This window comes from Grammomys surdaster, unplaced genomic scaffold, assembly GCF_004785775.1.
Source record: "Grammomys surdaster isolate TR1022 unplaced genomic scaffold, NIH_TR_1.0 125956, whole genome shotgun sequence".
In the NCBI taxonomy this organism is placed as follows: domain Eukaryota; kingdom Metazoa; phylum Chordata; class Mammalia; order Rodentia; family Muridae; genus Grammomys; species Grammomys surdaster.
The window spans coordinates 1,342,768-1,366,507 of record NW_021620775.1 but is presented as its reverse complement, the minus strand read 5'-3'; the positions used below and the strand labels follow the sequence as shown (position 1 = coordinate 1,366,507).

Sequence of the window (23,740 nt, the reverse complement as noted above, 5' to 3'; positions counted from 1 at the left end):
CTGACAACCAGTTGAGGGGAATAGAGAGAAAAGTCAGGAGGAGATTCAGTCATGAGGAGGTTGAGAGGAACAGCATAGGAAAATACATCTAAAGCCCAGAGGGCCAGACCAATACTAAAATACAAGTATCTTGGGGATTTTGGCAGGAAGGTTCAGAGGATTAAAATAGATCACTGACTGCCCAGGTACTGTGTTTGACTAAATAAATCTATCCCATTCATTTGGGAGCTAGCCAGGAGTAGAGAAAAACTAGACACTTTTAAAATCACCATCAGAAAGTCCTTTTTTCAGTCAGCCTTCCACACTATATAGACTAACAAACATTTTCCCAAACCACAAGCCACTGTGGTAGAAGTACCCACAGCTGGGAGGGAGATGCCAGGGAGCAGTTACATCTCAGGTCAGTGTCTAGGGACCCTCCCCAACCCCTACTTCTATAAGGGAATGTCAACAAGCCTGACCTTGAGGGTCACTTGCAAGTAGTCACAGCTGTTTCTGGTGGAGATGGTAACAGCCATTATGCTGGGGATGGGGGGCAAACGGCAGCATTCAACACTGAGGGCAGGTCCTCCATTATCATCCTGGCCCAGAAACACTCTTCAGGACCAATGGGAGAATAAGTACAACAAAATGAGTAGTTCTGAGGGTTGTAGGTGAGGAGGAGGTGGGCTCCAACACAGGCTGGTATCCACGCAGGCTAGCCAGTTTCACAAATACATCACTAAACTGTGAGAACCCAGTAATGAATTCCAACAAGAGCTGGAGGAAAGATGGTTTCCTGAAGAAAAGAAAACTCATCAATCTACATGATGAATGTGATACCTATTTCTATGCAGGAAAGACAAATGTGCTAACAAACATTCAACCCTACAGACATGACAAGCACCTGCATACTACAGGGTCTTTACACTGGTTATCTCCCATCCAGGTACCAAGGCACATGGTGCTAAGAGCTCATCTCTTACTACAAAATGTAGCTAAGAGCTCCAGCCCAGTAACACAGATGCAGCACACACATTTACACACCAGATGCACCATTAGCACATGCTAATGCTCGGGCCACCACATTAACAGCTTCAGTGTTGTCTGTAACACCTCTCACCAGCTGACACAGCATGTTTTGACATGTCTAGTCAGTCATTCTCTGCCTGTTCCCCAGCTCTTGGCGGGGCTGTCCTTGACTGTCCACTATTCACTGCTGTGTGTGCACCTCAGCAGAGCACATCAAGGCCATGGGACTCGGCAACTGCTGAGGATCTGCTGACATTTTGGGGAAGAAGAGCACAGTGGGCGGAAATCACCAGTCCAGAAGGGAGACTACTGCAGGACCTGCTCCCAGGAGAACCCAAGAAGTAGTCCAGGAATCCCTCCGGCCCTGAAAGTACCTAAAGAACAGAAATTTCTAGTTCACAGGACTTATTCTAAACCTGTAGGCACACAGTCCTTTTCTTACCTTTAACCTACTAGTTAGGTGTTAAAATCTTACATCCAACCTGGGAGCTGCTTCACAGTAACTGTGCCTGGTTCTTAACGGTTACTTCTGAAGTCATGTCAGAAGTGTTTTTTCCTAGACCAGGGAGTGACAACAGATCTGGGAGTGACAGACGGAGAGATGGGGAAATCACTGACCTCTTAGTTTTGATCTCTAAAGAGTCCCCACACCAGCACCTGTCATGCACAGCATATGCTGCCCTCTCCAGTAACTTTTAACTTTGGAAAGAAAGACCTCTTGGGATAAGAGAACAAAGCTCTCCCTTTGTTAGTTTTAAATGGAAAAGGTAAAAGTGAGACCTTCTGAGAAAAGAAACACAGCACTGTGAGTATTCCCCCATGGCCCTGTGTGACTTTTACCACTTTTGCAAGATGTCCTTCATGAATGGAAGTCAGCCTGACAGAAGTGCAAGCAGCCAGAGAGGAATCAGAGCCCACCCATCTAATTCCTAAAGGCACTTCAAAGAGCCGTTCTCATGGCCCGCTTGGCTTGCAGTTCAGAAGCTGAGAGCCCTGTCCCTGGTCCTGTATCCACCGGGATAGCCCCTCTGCGAGAGCCCTGGCCCTGATCCTCACTGTGTCCACTAAGACAGCCCCTCTGCGAGAGCCCTGGCCCTGGTCCTCACTGTGTCCACAGGGACAGCCCCTCTGTGAGAGCCCTGGCCCTGGTCCTCACTGTGTCCACAGGGACAGCCCTCTGTGAGAGCCCTGGCCCTGTTCTTCACTGTGTCCAACAGGACAGGCCCCTGCCCGGCCCTCCATCCACTTCCACTCACACGTGTGCACCATCTACACCCCCAGGTATTCCTGTAAGGGTTCTAACATTTTAGCTTTTATCACCATTGAAGTTTTATCCTCAAACTCAGAAACCTCTTTTTGACAGAGGTAAGAAGAAATATAATCCAAATGAGATGGGCCTCAGGGAGAGTGTGTAATGGAAGGCAAAACCAGCACCAGGGGACTATGCCTCCAACACATCTGCCAGCTTCAACTGCTGCCCCAGGGAGTCTTCAGCTTCAGTAGGCACAGGCTCTCACGGGGGCCTGGCTAGCCTATAAATGGTGTGCATTGACCCCAGGGAGTCAGAATCAGGATCTGGAATGAGGCTGGGGATATTGTTCAGGGACACCAGCAACCTTGAGAAGGAAGCGGTAGCTAAGCCACTCTGCTTGACATCATGCACAGACAAACTCAGCTCTAGAAATCCCTGCAGAAAGGCAACTGACAGGTGCTAGAGTACCCAAAGTCAATGAACAAGGTGTGAAAAAGGTCCAGAAAGCAATTCCTGTGGGGAGCAGATATAGGCTGCTGACCAGTGCCGGCACCCTGCACTCAGCTGTGAGGTCAGGTCCTTCCCTCTGCTCTCTGCCACCTGTCAGGGAGGCTCCTCTGCCTGCCAAGTTAGTACTCACTCTCTTGCAAGGGCTCCTCACTCCTGATCCTTCCCCCTGCTAACCTCCTGCATCACCTCCTGACCTGTCGGCACACTGTATAGCTCATTCGTCTGCTTTTCCTAGAACAGTCATAAAATGAAAACTCGCCCTTCAGAGCCCCTACCTTCTTCACTTCTCTCAGCAGCAATGTGGACAGCTGCAGTAGGTGCTTAAATCTTCTGCACAGAATGTGAAGCTCCACTAGGGCAGGCCACTGTCTTCGTCTGTCTGCCTCTTCCCTTCTCTGAGGAACCCAAGCTCCCTGACAGTACCTGGCACACACAGAGCCCACAGTAAACATGGGCTATTGAATTTTAGAGAGCAGAAAATCAGGCATAGCTGCACACTGATCCTTTGTCTCAAGGCCTGGCTGCAGCCCCAGGCTTCCTCCATCATTATAAACCTGAATTCACCTAAGGACACTGGACTCTGAGCACATCTCTCAAGCTACAGGAAAGCAGGCCATTTATCTGAGCACAGGTGCTTTGTACCTTAGGGAGGAGACAGTAGGTGACAGGGAGCCCTAGATACTGCCTCTGTCAAGCTAGGTTTCCCCAAGACCAGTTAGCCTCTGAAGGCTCATTCCTAGAAGCCTTGGCTAAATGTAATGGCAAGAAGCAACATGTACCCAGCACGTCTGAGCCTTTGTTAAGGGAAAAAAAGAAGAGTTCTGTTGTTAGCTCAGCAAGGGACTTGGCATGATGTCACCCTTCAGAAATGAGCTTTACTAGGAGAGAAGGGTTGTGGTCAGGGAAGCTATCCCAGGAAGGTATTAAAAGACAGAGTCAGTCCATTACATCAGGGGCAATATGATAGAGCCTTCAAGGAAAAAAAGTTTTCCTTTAAGATCTGTTCCTGTGATAACCACCATGTCCCAAAACAATTAGGGAAGCAAGGGTTTATTTCATCTTATAGCTTACAGTCCATCCTGAAGGCAGGCAGGAACTCCAGGCAGGAACTGAAGCACAGACTGTGGAAGAAGATGGCTTACTGGCTTGCTCACCTGCCTTCTTACGTAACTCAGGGCCATCTGCACCTCCCACAGAAGGCTGGGCCCTCCCACATCAACCATTAATCAAGAATATGCCCTACAGAATTGCCTATGGGTCAATCTGAGGGAGGCAATTCTCTTTCCAGCTTGTGTTGACAGCACAGAGGCATGGCCTGATCTCTTCAGGCTATAGGATTAGGCTGCTTAACTAGCATCTCAAAGGGGAGGCCTGTGAGCGAGCACCACATTAAAGGGGAGACCCTTGATTTAACACCACCAATTTAATCCTCTGGATTCAGACAGGGAACTGGACCGGTAAGTGGGCAGAGTTACAGGCTGCAAGGCAAGTCACAAGAGGAGCCAAAGCCAGGCCCAGGGCCTTCACATCCAGCTCTGGGAAGTGAACAGATAAGGCCCAAGTAAAAGGCTATCCCCACTGAGACCCTTCTCTCAGACACTGAAAAGTGGAGAAAATTACACAGTTTCTACACGAAACCTGCCAGTCATCATGAACATCCGCCTCCTACATATGCTGAAGTAAGGTTTGGGGTGGCAAGGTGAGAGCCACCTGGTCGTCTTCTAGAGGGGATGGGTAAAGCGAGGTCTGCCCGTAATAAAACACTACATAGCAGCTGAAATGACCAATGAGATCCACATGTATCCACAGCAGCAGTAAATTTCAACACCATCATGTTGAGGAAAAACCAAAGTATCAAAATGACATATAAGAACATTTCTATAATTGTTTAATAACACAAAACACAACATCTTAGTTTGCCTCCTATTGCAGTGATAAATGCCATGACCAGAAGCAGCCTGGGATGAGAAGGGTTAATTTCACTTCACTTCTACACCAGCATCATCCCAGGGAGCCAGGGCAGGCCTCAGGCTCACCACACTGGTTACCGACTTGCTTTCTCTGGCTGGCTCAGCTACCTTTCTTATACACACCAGAACCACTTGCCCAGGCTGGCACCACCCACAATGGGCCAGGCCCTTTCCCTTCAATGTTAATCAAGACAACATCCCTGCGGTCTTGCCACAGGCCAATCAGATAGAGGCATTATCTCTACTGAAACCCCTTCTTCCCACAGGGAAGCCCTGGTAGATGATGGGGACCCAGAACTCTGGCTTGGCACACACGTTGGCAGTGACCAGCCCCACCAATGACTAGGGAGCAAAGCCCACTGCACACTGCCATCTGTTAGGCATCTCTTACAACAAGGAGTGATCTCCTAAAACAACCAGTGTCTCACCTCCCTAACACCTTCTCACCTGCTCCAGATATCCCACATCTTCAAACTTGTTCCTCTTGGTTCCACTGACAAACCTGTGGACCGCAGGCTGTGACAGGATTCAGATGGGCCCTGGGCTCAGGCAGCGTGCCATTCTTATTTAGCAGGGACACTAACAGAACATAGCATGTGGTGCAGATTTTCTCTGCACACATGGCCAGGTTTAAGCATCGTACCTGCTATAGAGCTCAGCTGATGAGAACAAGTGGTAGCCTGGCAAGCAAGGCCCTGTGAAGGCATGCCAGGGACAAGTATGGCTTCCCCAACACAGGACATGGACTTTAGAAACCTCTCAGGAAACACGGTAGCCTTACCTATGGGCCCTATCAGACACCTACCAGGGGCTGGACATGGACGGGTCCTTTTCCCACATGCATTCACTTGATCCATGTGTCCCTTGTGCAGCCAAGGAAGTCACTCAGAGAAGGAAAATAACTACCTATGGCCCCTTGAAGATGAGGGACAGTCAGAAGCTGAATCGCACCCACCTGTTGCAACACCAGAGTCATTCAGCAAACCCACGCCACTCCTACCTGAGGCCACCCAGGAGGGAGAGAGAAGCCATCGTGATCTCCCCCCAGGTTCTCCCCATCTGGCCCTCTCCCAGTGTGGCAGGCAGGGAGACAGTAGGGTAACAACAGCATCACAGGCATTCAAGAGGGTCGTGTGGATGCTCCAGGCAGGTGTTTGAGCTGGATAGGAAGCCAGGTGCCCTAGTTTCACTCCTGTTGCTGTGGTAAAATAACCTGAAAGCCCCAGTTTGGGAGAGAAAGGGTTTATTTGACCTCACAAGTGCAGGTTACAGTCCACCACAGCAGGGCAACAGACATGACAGGACCACAGCTGATCAATCACGTCATAGCCACAGGGAAGAGCAGAAAGGATGATTGCATTTCTGGGGCATTGCAATATCAAATCCTTCAGTTCCTCATTCAGCACCTGGGGCTTGTAAGTTAACTGGTTACCCCAAAGGGCTTGGGTCCCCATGCCTCTAGCTCTGCCACCCGAACACACAGTTACAGCTCTCCTTAGCAAATGCCCCATAGTACTGGCATCCCATCTCCTGGGGTTGTCCCAGCTTCATGAAACGGCCTCTGAGGGCCACCCCACAGGAGCATCAACCTGCCACATGGTTCCTAGCCTTGGCTGCTCTCCATGACCCCCTCAATCTTGTGTCTTTCACATCTTTCAAACCAGTACATTGTGAAGGACACTTATGACACTGGCAGGCTCTCACCAGCGTGAGACACTGCCTAGCCTCCTTGGCTACAGCCATATCAGTTCCTGTGTGGACTCTTCTACCTACCAGCAGGGTGGAAGGCTCCATCAATCAGGGCTGCTTCCTCAGAGCCAGCCTAAACCTCTGCCAAGCAAATCAGTCCATTATTTTTAAACTTAACTTCCCTCAAACTCTCAGGTCATGAGCCAAATGAAGATAGGTTCCTGGTCAAACAGCAGACAATGGCCCCTAGCCCTGTTCCCAACAGAGTCCTTGCTCCCCTCTGAAACCTTATGAGCTGGACCCCAGTGACTGTTTCTCTCAGCATCCTTCCAAGTTCCCTGCTAGAACGGCTCACTAAGCTCTGCTCCCAGCTTTCAGTAGCTTTTCTAGCCCAATGTACCAAATGTCTCCATGTCACCCCTGCCCCAGACAGTTCAGGGTTTAATGTCACATGGTCAGATTCATCACCCCTCGGTGCTAACTTCTGTACCAGTTCATCTCTATTGCTGTGATAAAATACCTTGACTTCAACTCAGCTTACAATTCCAAGTTACAGTCTCCACCACAGCAGGGACGTCATGATGCCAGCAACTTCACACAGCTAGTCACATCTGGTCAACAGCAGAGAAAGACACCTTCATGCTACTCAGGTTTTTTAAAGCTATTTTTAAAATGTGTGTGTATCTGTGTGAGTGCATGCTGTGTGTTCAGGTGCCCATGGAAGCCAGAAGCAGGTGTCAGAGCTAAGAATTACAAGTGATTATAGGTCACTGATGTGGGTGCTAGGAACTGAACCTAAGTCTTCTGAAAGAGCAACTGCTGAGCCTTCTCCCCAGCCCCTTCTCCATTTTAATACAGTCCAGGGCCCAAACACAGGTACTAGTGCCACCCACAGTGGGCTGGTTCCTGTATTAGTTAATGTAATCAAGCTTATCCCCCACAGTCATACCCAGAGGCCAATCAGATCTAGACAATCCCTCACCAAGACCCCCTTCCCCAGGTAGTTCTAGATTGTCTTAAGTTGACAATTTAACCATTACACCATCAGAGAAGGAAAAATGTAGAACAGTTTCTGGGTGCCATGTGGATCAGCTCACCAGGCCCAGAGACCATGGACACAGGCACAACTGGACTGCAGGGCCAGGCAGGACTAGACGGGCCATAGCAGTGGATTCCTGTCCACACAGCTACCCTTCCCGGCTCCCCACCTCAGGTCCCACAGAGGCCCAGAGCCAGGTAAAAGGCATCAGAGCTCAGAGTGGAGAAAGGAAAGAATGTTTGAGCCTGCGTCTGAGGCAGCCCCAAGGGTGCCACTCCAGGGACACACGTCACAGCTGTCACCACACACGGAACACATGTAGAACGACCATAGGAAAGTGAGATTAAGCAAATGCATCCTGCCAGGATAGAAAGCTGAAGATGTAAAGATAAGAACCATCCAGAACTCTGGGAACAAACCAAGGAGAGAATGGGCAGGGAGACAGGGAGCCCACGCAGTCCTGGGTCCCCTTGTCCCACGGTGTGATTACTGTGATTTGAATAACAGTGGCTCCTATAGCCTCATGTTTGAATGCTTGGTCCCTAGCTGGTAGAACTGTCTAGGAAGGATTAGGAGGGAGGGATGTGGTCTTGTTGGAGGAGTTTCTAGTGAAATCACTGGGAATATGTTTTGAGGTTTCAAAAGACTGCCTGATTCCCATTCACCACCCCCAGGAACAAACCATAGAGAAGGTGGGCAGGGGAACATGGACACACACACACACACACACACACACACACCCTTCCTATTTGCTGACCAAGAAATGAGCTCTCAGCTGTTCCTACCTCCATGCCTTTGTTCTGCCATCTTTGACTCTAACCTTCTGAATCGGTAAATGCTTTCTTTTGTAAGTTAACTTGGTTACGGTGTTTTTATCACAGCAATAGAAAAGTGACTACAAGTGCCTTATGCAAGCCACTAGGCTTTTCCTGGGCCCCGGTTTCCTCATAGGTAACTTGAAGGCACTAGACTTCTTCCAACCTAGACTTCCTGTGACCCACTGCCAAGAAAACGCAGGAGGCAGTGCCTCACTCCAGAGCCTATAGGATGTACTGAAAAGAGGCGCCTGCCAGCTCCACAGCACACAGGCTGGAGCAGGAAGGAGGGCACCATGCCCTGGCTCTGGGACTCAGTGCCTGCTTTTCATAAATTACTTGAAAACTCTTGACCAACTGGTGAGGGGACCAGGTCACATGGGTAAGCCCCCTGAACAATACACAGAGCACTCTGGTCACCATTCCACTGGGGCTCCAGATCGCAGAGAGCAATCCCTGCTTCAGAAGGCTAAGAAGGAACCACTCGAATCAAGAGTTACTAAGAAAGGATACCGTGTTCAAAGGTCGGAAGGTCAGGGGTCCGATCCAGCTCAGCTGCTCATTGGCATTTGGCTCACGAGTCTGCCCTGGGCCAGGGGCAGCTGTAAACTTTTGAAGAGAGAACATTTCCACACTAAGCATTCTGCAGACCAAGGACAAGGACAAGGTCGGCTCCAACATGATGCCTGCTCCTCAGGAGCTTTCAACTGAGGCAACTGCTGTAATCCTTGCAGAGAGAGCTGGGGAGACTCCATTCCCCTCATCTCCTCAAGAGTGAAGCCAGGAAATCAACCAAAATCTCTCAGCAAAGAAGACTCTCTGAGGCTCATTCCAGGAAGAGCTGAACAATGGCCTCTTCCCCTCATCTCCTAGCCTCTGTTCAGAACAAATTCTTGTGCTTGCAACTTCCTGGTACCCATTTTAGACCCATCAGTAAGAGAACTGCTCATGTGACTCAGGGCTGGAAAGCCCCCACCCTTCTGCCACCATCTGTATAAAGGGCCTCCCCAACGCCCAGATGGAGAACGTGCTAGTCAGCCTGTGGCGTTACAGGAAAATGACAGGACGTTTAAGAGCAGAGACTCAGTGGAGTTCTGTGTGAGAGAGTGTGTACAGGCAGCAGAGGCCAGATTAGCACCTGAAGTCATCCACGCCGCCAGCCTGACTGGCAACCAAGGGACACTCCTGCCTCCCAGCACTAGGGTTAAAGGCCAGGGTTAAAGGGGGCCACCATATCTTGGCTTTTACAGAGCTGCTGGGGATGTGGAATCAGGTCACCTTGCTTGCCCAGTAAATGTTTTACCAAATGAGCATCTCCTAGCCCACAGTGGGAGTTCTTAATGAATTGGAGGTGAGCCCTTGAAGGAAACACTAGGATCCCTGCCCTTTCTTTTTCCTTTCTTTCAATTCTCAACCAAGTGAACTGGGGTCTACACTGTGTGTTTCCTGCGGCTGCCATCTGACATCTCGCCAGAGACTTATAAAAAATGGTTTTGTTTGATTATGGACTGAAAAGTTAAACCTGTTATCTAAAATAATCCTTGGTGGGCTAAGAATATAACGTGATGGTAGAGCATTTGCCTACCATCCAAGAGGCCCTAGATGCAATTCCAGTACGAATAAACAAACCAACCTCTCTTTATAGACCCTGGTCACCATTATCTGTTAGTTTGTTACCATCAAAGAACAGTAACTGATCCATCACTTACAGGTGAGAAGCTAAAGCTCAGACACACTAGAAAGCCAGAAGAGAAAGACCTGAACTCAGCAGGAGCATCCTGGGCCAACCCTATCCACCAATGTCGGAGACAAGCGCAGGGGCTGAAGGCAGGGACATGCCAGCAGAAGCTCTGGGCTCTTATAGTAAGAGAAACAATGGGAGTCCTTCCCAATAGCATCAGGATTTCTTCATAATGAGGGGCAGTGGGGTTCAAAACCTTAAAGAAAGACGTCTCTAAAACACCATGACCATCCTAGCTGGTCTGGGGGGGGGGGGCAACCTCTACTGGAGAGCTGATGTTAATTGGGGGCCCTTCTGATTAGCATGATCCCACATGTCTAGGAACAGTGCTCACAGAACATCTGTGAGGTGGCACCCAGCAGCCCCCTCACTCACTTCCTGCAGCCCCAGGCCACTGCTCACCCTCCTGCCCACCTGCCTGCATCTGCTCCTGCACACACTCCACCTGCACTGAGCCCCACACTCCTCCAGACCTGGCCCATCACTCCATGGAGACAGACAGAAGAGCCAGCCCTGCTCTAGTAGCTGCCAAAGGCCAGGCTCAACACACAGGGGTGGGGGAAGGGACTGATGGATACGGAGTGTCAGAGGTGGGTGGGACCCCACACTAATAACACAGGAAAAAAGCAGCCTCCTGGGGAGCATAGGGCTACAGAGAGCAAAGGATGGGCAGATTCAGGAGAGGAAGCCCAGAGCCAAGCACAGGGGTGTGAGCGATCCCTCCAGAAGCTGGGCAGGCAGAAGTGCATGCAAGCCAGGCACCCTTGGGCACAGTCTCTGTCCCTCCCTGTTGCTGGATGATTAGCTAACCCAGGCAGCAAACATTTCCTCAACCAGGCTCCCCTCGCCCTGCCCGCCTGCAAAGGAGTCAGGGGCCTCCCACCCCAGTGGTCTCTGTCCCCTTCTCTCCAGATTACCATCAATGGCATCCTCAAAGGCCCTTGCTCCCTCAGGCAGCCCCAAGCACTCCAGGAATGTCCTGCTTTGTCTTCTTGTCCCTCGGATAAGGGTGGCCTGGGACACCAAAGCCAAATTAGCATTATGCCTGATCCTGTGCAGGTGTCCTGGGTACCCTACCAGTGAATCCCTTCTAAAATTGCATCTTGGTCAGGACCCCACCAAGCTGACCATTTGGGCAGGTCTCACTGACACCCCCCCAACACACACACACACACACCAGACTGCCATGATACTCTGGCACCTTGTTTCATGCATCTGGTACCGAAAGAGCCACAAAGTGTGAAGCCCTAGCTCACCAAGCGAGCAGGAGCTGAGACAGTGAGCATGCCTGCAAGCATATGGGGGAGTGTGGGGCTTCTTGGTGGCATGGCCTTCTAAATCACTGGCAGTTTATACTTGTCCAGTCCTTTAGTATCGCAATCTATGTGCAATCAGACTACAAAAACACCAGAAAGACACTGAGAGGAGGTAAAGCATCGCCTGTCAACTGTTAGTTCCTGAGAGTTCCAATGGACCTCCTGGAAGCTAACCACACTCACAGACGCAGCAAGTCTGTCTACACCGCCTTCGAGAAACAGTAAGCACAGACTCCAGCTCTCCACTGACTCTAGAATAGCAGGCAGACATTCACAGAGTCTGCACCCAGCACCAGGTAGGTACGCTGGGGGCTCCGAGGGGATGGGGTGGGGGGTGTGAAGATTAGAGCCTCTTCCTTCCAGCAGCAAAGACACATCTATGGCACAGACACAGCCTATGCTCTCTCCTTCCCCTCCCCCACTCTGATCTAATCAGCCTGATTAGTGCTTACAGGAGAAGGCAAGGCTACAACAGAGGATCCAGTAAAGCATCCAGCTCCTGCTTCAGGACAAGCAGGCAATGCAGTGGAATGGGGAGAGGAGCAGATGTGAAGGAACACTGTTGTTAGAGACTGTGGAGGACACAGAATAACACAAGACTCCTTGAAGTAAGCCTGGGCAGTGCTATTATTGCAGGCCGGCTGCACCTCCCTCCAAGTGGGTTTGTCTTCTAGAATGCAAAGAAGGAACTGCTCTAACATGCCTACTCAGGAACCAGAAGTAGCGTCCATCAACTTATCACTCACTGGCTGAGAGCCAGGTAGGCCCTGTGCTGTCGTCGAAGCTTTCTCCCACAGCTTGAAGGCCATCAGGGAAAGGAAGTCAAGTGGAGGCTCACAAGAGTTATACTGGCCCCAAATGTCACATGCTGGAGTTGAACCCAGGCCCCAGGCTCCCAGCCACACACTCTTGTCCTGGGGCATTTCCCTGGAGGACCAAGGATAGACTATTAGAGGCAGGAAGGACAGTTAGCAAGTGTGAGAAACAGAGTTCACAGCTACAAGGTCTGAGAAGACCAAGAAGGGAGGGAGGGGACAGATGGGGGCACCTCTTCTGCCAGCCTGAGACCTCCTGTGCAGGGGAACAGATGCCAGACTCGGTGGCACTTCATTCCACCAGAGAGGATTGCTTAATTGGGGCTTTTAAACAGTAATCGCCCCCAATAAATGAAACAAATGGCTTTAATTTGGAGCACATTAAGTTAACAGCAAACTTGACACCAGCCAACATGACCTGGCTCAGCTGCTCAAAACAGGTAGAGCTGCTTCCGGTGGTGTCCTCTGGGTTAAGGACTCTGCAGCCTGGGAAGACAGTGGAAGATGATAAAGGCCTGGCCATCTGACAAGTCCTCCATGTCCCACAGGACAGTGGGAGTGGCTCGGGACAAAGCGAAGTTCTAAGCAGAGAGGCTATGAGAAAAGCAGCTGGGGTCGCTACTCGGTCCTGTGGTGTCCAGGCATAATGTGGGTGCAGGAGGCCTGTGGGTCGGGGGCTCTCCAGCTCATAGGACAGCAGCAATCCTCCATCCTCGACCAGTCAGAGGATTGGGGTGGACCTGAGAGGTGGGAATCCCAACACACTGTCAGCCTGAAGCTCCTGCACTAGACCAGCCAAGGCTACAGACAGGCCCAGCACCTGTCTTCACTGACACAGTTCCCACATCTGAAGCAGGATCCAGGCTCAGGTGACGGGAGCACTACAAGGCCAGCTGTGCAGCACCAGCTAAGCTCCCAGAATTCCTCCATATCTACACTCCTAACAGACAACCAGATCCAGCTGTCCCGGAGGCCCATTAACCACATTCAGTCAGTCTCCTCAACCCGGCGTTTACACAGAACAGGAAGGAAAAGACCCCTCAGAGAGGCCATGGGGCGACCTTTCTTTGGTCCCTCTTTCTAAAGCCCTTGAAAGCACACACACAGTGGAGACCCAAAGGCCAGGCGTGGAGCGAACCAACACAGTGCCACAGCGCCCTCCAGCGGCCAACTAGAGACAGTGCCCCTCCACTACCCAGGCTTTCCAGAAGTTTGTGTGATTTGACTGGGCCTCTCCTCATGCAGACCTGGGTGACAGTTTTTCCAAGAAAACTGTAGACTCTGAAGTTCCACAGAGGTCTCCCCGAGTGCACATCTCGAAGCAGAAGACAAAGACGTGGGCCACCGAAGGCATAAACTCCCCAGTACTGACCCAGGCACAGAAGAGCTGGAATGCTAGCCCAGGGTAAATAAGGTATCTAAGAGACCAGAGGCCTTCCTAACCCAGGGAGTCAAACACAGAGAAGCCAAAAGCAGGACTGTGAGGTCCACCAATCATGTTCTTCAAACTACACAGGTTTCTAAAGATGTTATAAAGGTAGGGAGAGGAGCCGGGCGGTGATGGCGCACGCCTTTAATCCCAGCACTCGGGAGGCAGAGGCAGGCGGATTTCTAAGTTCGAGGCCAGCCTGGTCTACAGAGTGAGTTCCAGGACAGCCAGGGCTATACAGAGAAACCCTGCCTCGAAAAACCAAAAAAAAAAAAAAAAAAAAAAGGTAGGGAGAGGAGAGTTAAAGTAGTTGGGAGGCTGGGTTTATAAAACACACTTGGGTTGTAATGGTTTGAATATGAAACATCCCTGACACTCAACAAATTAAAATCATGTGTTGAATGCTCAATCCCCAAAGCAGCGTTCTGAGGCAGGGCTTTTAGGGAGTGAGCACATCTCAGGAGCTCTGAACACTGGATTAACTAACCTTTTGGTGGACTCATAATCTGCTGGCATTATAGATGTGGCAGGGAATAGAGCAGGAAGCATAATAAAAGTCAGTCTCGGGGGCTGTGCCCTTTGCTGTCTCAATCTGTTGTAAGCAGCCTGGCTACACCCACCTGTCATTATAATGTCCCACCTCACCTCAGACCCCTACGATGGAGCTGAATGATGCCAGTTAATTATGTCCTCCTTTGTTTTTTCTTGTGTTTTGCCTCAGTGACAAAATGTGGCTAAAGGAAAATCGGCACTGAAAATCAGGTGGTGTTGCCACTGCATCTGACCACCAGGCCCACAGGTCTTTGGAAGTGGCTGGTAGGAGAAACTTGAAACTTTCTGAGAGAAGCCCTGGGGCACTGTGAGCAGAGCTTACTGGTGATTCCATGGTCTCAGAACAGAAGCCTATAGCAAGGCCCCAGTTAAGTTCAGAGGCTTCAGACAGGGATGATGCAACCCCCCACCCACCCATCCTCCTACCCCCAAAACAATTTGCTACATTTTGTCCATACCCAGAGATTTTGTGTAAAGCTGAACTTTACAATGACATAACAATCTGGTGAATGAAACAACAAAACAGGGTGTTCTGGGTATTTTATAGCACCAATTGGGGCAAAAAGAAGGCTTGCTTTTTTAAAAAGTTGTAGTTTAGAAACAGGTTAAAAGTATATAGTAGCTGAAGAATTAAGAACCATTAAAAAAGCACAGCAGCAAGATGTCTCTGAAGATAAAGGAACTGACTTTTATGCCTGCGTGTGACCCTGGGCTCCACATGGTGAAGAGAACAGACTTCCCAAAGTTGTCCTCTGACTTTCACAGGCTGCTGTGACCTGTATACACCCGGACCCACACCCCCACATACAATAAATAAGTTTTCAAACTGTGTTTGTAAAGAAGCTAACTAAGAACTTTGTATCAAGACAACAGGAGAGCTACCTTGAGGGAATCTCAGGAAGTGGCCAACCCTATTGTGGGGCTCAAAGGTCTAAAGAATAAAACACTTTCCAGTTGCCTGCTCATGAAGGACCAGGTAATTGTTTCCCCAAGTTCAGCCATCCAGAGTCTCAGAAGCCCGGCATCTGTGATCCAAGGGGTCAAAGTCTCCAGCCAAAGGCAAATGTTGGCATATTCCATATGATGCTGGTTTTGTATACACACCAAGTGTAAAAGTTATGGATTTGGGGCTGGCAGCCCTTGAGAGGGTCATATATGAAACTGTATGCTCCAAAAGAGACTCTACGACAGTGGTTTTCAACCTTCCTAATGCTGTGACTCTTTAGTGTAGTTTCTCATGTTGTGCTGACCCCCAACCATAACATTATTTTGTTGCTACTTCACAACTGTAATTTTGCTACTGCTACAAATTATAATGTAAATAGTGATATGCAGGAAATCAGGTATGTGACCCCTGTGAAAAGGTCATTAGGCCCCCAAAGGAATCAAGACCCCACTGCTTTAGAAACTTGAGGCCCAAGAACATGAACCACCTGCCAGGACAAGTCACAGGTAACAAGCACAGGCTGGGCAGGAGAGAGGTCACGGCCCGGAGGGTTTCCAGCCACTTTGGTACTCACTTTACGCCATGAGCTCACCTGACTGAGATGAAGCAGGGGAAGTAAGTGCCACCCTGCGGGCGAGGGTCACTGCAGCCCTGTCCCTCTTCTCCATGCCACCCACTCTGCCCACTCTCCTTTCAGAATGGCAATGTTAGCCTAGTCCACAGTATGCTGGAAGTTTGTATCTTGCTTTTTAATTTTACAGGGGCTCACAGCTAAGTTTGCCTTGAATCTCAGAGGAGACTTTGACCCCCTTTTTTTCTTTATCAATACTGGAACTGTGCCTATGAAGACTCTTGGTAATGGACCCAGGAGCCTTTGGGGGCTAGGAATGGAATGTTGGGGGTTGGATATGAAATGCCTCCTCTAACAGCTGGCGGAGGGGGAGGTAAATGTCTATAATTCTAGTGCTCAAGAAGTAGAGGCAGGAGAATCAGGTCAAGGCCATCTTGGCTACATAGTAAGTTTGAGGTCACCCTGGTCTACATGAGAAAGGAAGGATGAGAGAAAGGAGCAGAGTGGAGGAGGGAGGGCGAGGAGCTGAGGGAGAAAGAAAGGAAAAGAAAAAATCCCCTACAATAGAATAGTAGTAGGTGGTACAGTTTCAGGGAAGTGCTGGGGTTCCGACTGACCAATGGGACGATCCCATTGGTACTACTGTTAGCTATGGGGAACTAGGAGGTGGGGCCTAGCTGGAAGAAGGAGGTCCCCAGGGTCACTCTTGAGACGTCCTCTCTCTGTCTCTGACTATCTCTGTTTCTCATCTCTGCCTCTCTTCTTCTTCCTCCTCCCCCTCTTCTTCCTCTTCTTCCTCCTCTTTCTGTTCCTCTCTCCCTCTCCCTTCCCCTTCTTTCCAACTACCAGAAGCGGAACCAGGCCTCTACAGCACAAAGCTCCGCCTCTTCATAGGCCCACAGCAAGAAGGCCAAACCACCACGGGCTGAAACCCCTGCAGCTGTGAGCCACAATAAAGCTTCCCTCCCCAAGCCCTCAGATATTCTGCCACAATGGAAAAACTAACTAGCATAGTGAGTTTATAATACTGCCAAACACATTTATCCAACTGCTCTTACCGCACACGCTCACCTCAGAGTAGCTAAGAAAATGCAAGTCAAAACCAAATCAAACCAACCAAACACCAAGATCAAAACCACAGACAAGTGAGTGTGGAGAGCTAGGCCCCACACTGCCTGCAGCAGTGAGCAACAATACGGCTGCCTTGAAACCAACCTGGCAGTTCTCAAGACCTCCCATTCTTTCTACTCCTATGTTATAGCCGAGAGATCTAAAAGCATGTCGATTCCCAAACTTATAAGCAAGTGGCCATAGCAAGCTTAATCATAGCTGTCCCAAAGGGGAAACCAAGAAACTTCATCAGCTGATAGCTGTGTAATGGAAGCCGATCCGTACCATAGAATTTATCTAAGTACAAAAGAGACAAGGTACTGCTGTGTTACAATATGAATCTTAAGAAAGTTATGCTCATCCCCGCCCAGTGCTGTGTGGAAGACACCCAGAGACCCCAGGCACCACTAAAAGGAGCAAGTAGGCAGTGGAGAAACGGAGGAGAGAGAGAAACAGAAGGATGTAGTCACAGTGAAGAGAGGCAGAGCTGGAGACTTGAGGGTAGTGAGGAACACCCTGATTGAGTGATGCCACCTGAGGCCACAGTGAGGTCCTGGTCCATGTTGCTGCTGGTGGCCCTGGAGGAGCAGGGGAGTAAGGGTGTGTGTGTCAATGTCCCTGGTCCATCCGTATAAGATGTGGCTGTCCTGCTTATGCAGCAGACTAAGAAGCACTGGTCATTTCAGACTCAGGATGGAGGTATCATTTGTGGGTTCCCAAAACCTGAGAGATGAAGGTCATATCTGCCTTCTAGGGATATTCTAGCAGGGAGAGAAAGATTCACAGGAATCTTCTCACAGGAGAACAAGTCCACGGGTCAGTCACTTTCTCAAGCATCCGGGCACATTAGTACCTCAGCCCCCTCTCCTGAAGAAGTTGCTCCTGCAGGGCGAAGTTCCCCCCTTCCCTCAGACTCTGCTCCCTCATCTCCTTACCATGAAACTTCCTGGGCCACCTACACAAGACCGCCAAGTCCCCACCCTGAACATCTGCACACCCCCGGCTCCATGTCTTGTTTTGCTTTTCTCCACAAAACCTGCTCTCCTACTTATTTGTTTAGAGTCCACCCCACACACATTTCCAAGACTGCGCAGTGTGAGTTCCCAGAGGGCTGTCTTGTTGCTATGGTTCACAGAAACCCAGGGCAGTGCTTATCCAGGGTAAGCATCCAACATCTGCTGGGTGGACAGACAGACAAATGAGTATGGGCCACAAAAGACACACACCAGGGATGGGAAAGACAGGGTGTGCTTTAGAAAAGGGGCTCAGAACAGAAATGGTGATACCTGAGCAGATAGAATAGTGACAACACAGGACACTACAAGGAACAGGACCAGCAGAGGCATCAACAGTGACTGTGCAGGACTGGGGCTGCTTCTGATGGCAGCTTACTGTGCTTATTTTATCAAGAAGTTAGCAGAGGAAGTCCACATTTGATTTTGGACCAAAACCAAAGCCACAGAAACACTGGGCTGAACACAAAGCAACACAGATTTGCTGGTTCAAGCCTCAACAGCCATCCTGGACCATGACAAGATGGCTTACTCTGAGGAGGGTAGGAACGTCCTAGAAAGAACATCATGGCTGCATGGAGCTCTCTTGTGCCAGCCAGATATGCTTCCCTCCAGACTATTTAAATGAGAAACCAGCCCAAATGTGTTAAAGTCAGCTTCTTGTCAGGCTTTCCGGGTACACCCTGTTGGATGTGATACAATAAGAAAAGCCCATGGAAGAGTGAAATCTTAGCGAGGCACAAGGACACACACTTATAATCCCAGCACCAGGATACGAAAGCAGCAGGATTTTGAGTTCCAGGCCATCATGTGCTACAGAGCAAAACCATACAGAGGTGGGGGTCAGAGGTCTTGACTTAAGTTCTACAAGTATGGGATTCCACTTGTCCAGTGAGGGACAAAAAAGGGGCTCAGAAGTGAATCTGCAGAAAGGGATGCCCAATTTTAAGCTCTAGGATGACAAGATAGAGGAGGAAAGCCCAGGTGGCTGGATGTGCCAGGGAACTCAGGAAGCTTAAATGGAAATCATATGGTATGGTGATAATAGCATCCCTCCCCAAGTTGGCAGAGGCAGAAGGAGAGCTGTCAGTCAACTGGTATAGAAAGCCTGCATTCTGCTGGGCACACTGCTCCCCAGGGTGGGCAGCAGAGGCCAGGGAGCCCAAGCTGTCTCTGGGCAGTCAGCAGGAGAGTATCAGGCTTGTCCTAGAAACAGCTGCACTTCTCCATCTGAGTGCCCATTCTAGGCACCACCCAGAACAATGTGGACCAGGGACTGTGGCACCACCCAGGACTTTTTTAGTATTTTTAGGGAACACGTGATCCTGAGGAGAAGATGAACTGTTCAAGCAGCTCCTAAGTTGGCTCCTGGGACATAACAGGTTCAGACGTTTGGTTACAAGTACTTCCATAGTCAGGACATAACAAGCTAACGAATTCTGAAATTTTCTCTGTAATGGTCAAAATGAGATTCTTCTGGTTAAGTGAATGTTTCCTCTAATATTTAATTAACCATAACATAGCCCAAGGTTCCTAATAAGTTCTCTATTTCCGGTGTTTATCACTTGAAGGTGACTTGGGAAGGCAACTCTGAGCATAGACACAGGTCCTATGCCAGCTCACTACAGCTCTGCATCTTGTGGACATGATGGAGTGTCAGGTTCTTGTTGAGACAAGCTCCAGGCTGCCTCTAGAAGGCTGGGTGCCGAGGAGCCACTTGTCCCTCTTGTTCCAACACAACATTCCCTGGAGCAAACCATCCTCTGAACCTTCTCTTACAAGAGAGAGGTAATCTTTAAAAGGGAGAAACAGGACACCTCAAAGCCAGCCACTCCCCAGTGACCTTGCAGTACTTTGTTGTCCATCCTGAAGATGCTTCCAGCTGACCTGACCTGTGTGAGAAGTTCTAATTTCCTAATCAATACTGAAAGAAACAATTCCTTGAATAAAAGATACCCACACACAAAGAGCGTGGTGTCTGAGGCAGACAGGGTAGCTAAGAGATGTCAGGGACAGGAGTGTGGCTCAGTGTCACAGCACTTTGTAACACTTGAGACCAGAAGGACAGAGATGGAGTATATTCCAGGAAGATTAAAGGCATGAGTGAATGGCTTGTGTAGGGAACTTTCTAAAGCCCAGGAAGAATTAAATCACGGTAAGTGAAGCAAGCCTTTTTGGAGGGGACAGGGGTATCTTTTATCACAGAAACAGATTCACAAAACACAGACTTACAAGCAAAGGGAGCATGACCTCAAGACTGATAACCCTTACCTGCCTGCCGCTATCCAGTTTAGAGCAGCGCTTCTCACCCTTCCTGACACTGCAGCCCATTAACACAGTTCCTCATGTTGTGGTGATCTCTACCTATAAAATTATTTTTGTTGCTACTCCATAGCTGCAATTTTGCTACTGTTATGAGTTGCAATATAAGTATCTGTGTTTTCCAATGGTCTTGGGTGACCCCTACGTGAAAGAATCATTCAACCCCCAAAGATGTCTCAACCCATAGGTTGAGAACTGTTGAGTTAGAACCACTAGCTTACACCTCAGCAGGAAAGGTGACAGTCCCTTCAAGTCATCTGAAGCTGCTACCAAGCTTTGTGAGAGGGCTTGTAGCTGTCAGAGATGGGCTCCGCAGAGCAGGAAACACATACTCCAAGACAGCAGCCTGATCTTCAGGCCACCTACATGGCAGGGATTATGTAGGTCCAGGTGGTATGACAAAGCACAACAGCAGGAAAGTACCAACGGGAAAAGACATATTCTTCAGCTATGGGTCCCCTGCACACCTCCAGGGAGCTGACAGGATTGGAAGAGGAGCAGCTTTGGAATGGAGACAGTACTCCAACATTGGGTTGACATGAGCTTAGGCACACGGACTGGACAGCAGGACTTGTGCCTGATGAAGGGAGGAAACACATCTGGAAGCACAGAGCAGGCTAGAACTGCTATGCAAACGAAGATCTGCCTAGACTGGCCCTGTGGTCTTCTCCCTGAAATAGTAAGGTTTCTCCAATGTTAGAGTCCTGGGGATCAAACAGGGACAGGCTGAGTTACCTCTGGAGATTCCAGATAAGTAAGGCAGGATAGGCTCTAGAACAAACCCCTAGTCAGAGACACTTCTAGACCTCCTACAGGATGGAGTTCCAGTCCAGGTACCCTTTCCTGACCATAGGGATTGTCATGATCTGTCATAGGCATAAAACACATCTTCAGTGCTATGAGGGGAAGCAGGAATGGAAAGCTCCTCCCAGCTATGGAGGATTGGGCTTGGAAGGTTCCCAAAAGGAAAGCAAGTAACACTGTGAGCAGAGAAGATGGCTTATGTAAGGACATACTCGATAGAGTTAGGAAGTCAGTTGTGGTAACATACAAATAACGGAGCACTAAGGAGTACTGGCCCAAGTGTGAGCCAGCCTGAGCTACACAATAGTTTAGACTACAGAGTGAGATCAAAAAAAAAAACCCAGTCAGGACATTTCCAGCCAGGGCTATGCACACCTGTAATCCAGCACTCAGGAGACCAAGGCAGAAAAAGACTGGTCAAAGGCTAGTCTGGTCTGGTAACAAGCCCAAAATATAAAAGAAACTGAGGACATAGGCACATGTATAAGAAGGAGAGTCAAGAAAGAGCTCCACCAAGCAGCCGGGACATGACTCTGTAGTGAACACAAAACTGCCTTGGACCCCTGAACCCAGCATGGTCCTGGCAGCAACGCTGGTTTGTCACCAGGCTAGGTACAGGCACAAGGAATTCAGCTCTTGCCTCAATGCCTTCCACCAGCATCAGGTTCCATTCTTAAAGACCATCCACCCCTCTTACCCAGTAATCAGACTCTGGACTGTCCCCGTACAACCACTGGGTCAAAACGGGGCAAGCAAGTTGATGAGAGTAATGGGGACACTAGGTCAAGAACCCAATCCTGGACAAGCAGAGGCAGATGAGTATCAGAAGATGGAAGAGGTAGGAGCTGCTAGGAAGTCGGGCTGGTCGGCTCCTATCTGCATCTCTTAGCGCTTTTACTTCCTCTCTAGGAGGAACCTGTGGCTTATCTAACTCGTCCTTAAGGGCAAGAGGGAAAAGGACACAGAGAGGACACGAGGTGGTTTCTCCCGAGAATACTACTGAGAAACTCCAGTTTAACCCCGATATTTCTAGAGGCCTCCCCAAGATCCTGACCGGAAGACATAGCTCAGAATGATGACTATTGGTGCCTTCAAAAGGAACAGTTCCATTCTCAGACGTCAAAGAATATGACGAGTGTAGACTGTAAAGGCACTTCTTAGGAACTCTGCGAAGCTAGTAAAATAGAGCAGGCTGATTTTTCAGGAAACGGTGCTGAACGAAGCGGGAGAGGGACTAGTTAACACTGCAGATCCATTCCCGCTAGTCTGAATCTAGGACACGCCCCCAGACCAGATCTCCAGCACGCTGGACATGCATGTGCAGGACAGGACAGAGACTATTATATTAGACAGGCTACAGGCACAGGAATCGGACAGCGCTCACTGAAGCTGCCAATGACAGCTCAGAGAACAGATGCGGGCCACCCACCGCTCACCTTGCACTTGAAGCCGGCGGCGGGCGGCAGGAGCTCCCGCAGCAGGCCCTTGGCCACCTCGCGGCTGGCCTCTTCGCTCACGAAGTGGAGGTTAAGCACCTCGTGCGCCTCGAACTTGGCAAGGCGCAGCAGGGAGCGCAGCGCCACTCGAGCCTTGGCCTGCAGCGCCGCGTTGTGCTCCGCTTTGGTGAACATCATCAGCAGGTGGTAGTCCACTGGACCCGCCACGCCGCCCTCCAGGCTCTTGGCCTTGGCACCCGAGGCCGGCGCCATGGAGCCCCGGGCCAGCTCCGGCGCGGGCGGCGTGGGTGCGGCGGCCCCGGCGCGGGCCTCCTTCAGCCTCTTGGTGGCGCTGGAGAAGGTCTCCCGCCCCGAGCCCAGATAGTAGAAGGCGCACACCGCCAGCGCCGCGGCCAGCAGCAGCGCGCAGTAGTGCGAGCGCACCGCGCCCAGACGCGCCATGGCCCGAGCGCACGCGGCCCCGCCTCGGAGGCCCATGCGCCGGAGCCGGCGGCCCAGCAGCCGGGCCCACTCAAAGCTGCACTCCAGGGCCCCAAGCCCGGCAGCCGGCGGCGGCCATAGCGGGGGCGGGGCCACGCTGACCGGAGCCAATCATAAGCGTCAATACCTAAAAGGCGGGGCCATTGCAGGCCTTGCAGCAGCTAGGTCCTAGGTTCCGAGGGATTAGACTCCAGATGGCCCTTGCAGATTTTGGCTGCCAGGCTTGAGAAGGCTGGGTAGGTCAGCTACGCTCTGCTGAAGGGGCTAGAGAGGGAATCTGGGTCTTGAAATAACAAAGGCCTCAATATAGGATTTAGGTAAATAAATGCTGAACTCGAAAAAGCTAACTTTTCTTTCTCCAAATTTTGGCGCACGCTCTCTCTCCTCTTCTCGTTTTTTCTTTCCCTCTCTCTCTCTCTATCCTCTCTTAACCCCCTCCTCTCTTCTCTTTTTTCCATCCCCTCTCTCTCTGTGTCTCTGTGTCTCTCTCTGTGTCTTCTCCCTCCCTCCCTCCCCCCCCCCCCCCCCCCCCCCCCCCCCCCCTCTCTCTCTCTCTCTCTCTCTCTCTCTAGCTGCCTCTCCAGCATTTAGGAAACTACCTAGAGTTGAGTTGAAACATTTAAACCTTAAGGTTTCTTCCAGTTTCACACAGAGGTTTATTAACACCCAAAATGAAAATGGCTTTCCCATCCCACTTCACACCTCTGGAGAATATGCTTGGCCAGCAGGGAGACTTCACTGCCCATAACTGTAGTCCCTGCAGAGAGCTCCTGAGGAGCATCAATGTTGTTTAACTGGTTTTCAACCCTTAAGGGAAAGCATGAGATGTCCCAGAAAGTTGAAAATTTTTAACTGGGGCATACTGAAGTGACTTAACCAAGCACTGGCCTGCAGCTAT

At 50.2% G+C, this 23,740-nt stretch overlaps 1 protein-coding gene across 1 annotated transcript in view; it reads right to left on the bottom strand.

The window, feature by feature from the left end:
* Xxylt1 (xyloside xylosyltransferase 1) overlaps window positions 1-22,930 on the bottom strand; it is a 128,827-nt gene extending 105,897 nt beyond the window's left edge. Inside the window, exon 1 of the mRNA XM_028753779.1 lies at window positions 22,342-22,930. Coding sequence (XP_028609612.1) covers window positions 22,342-22,839 — 498 coding nt within the window. The 5' untranslated portion in view covers window positions 22,840-22,930. The remainder of the gene's footprint in view (window positions 1-22,341) is intronic.
* Between the last annotated feature and the right edge of the window lie 810 nt (window positions 22,931-23,740).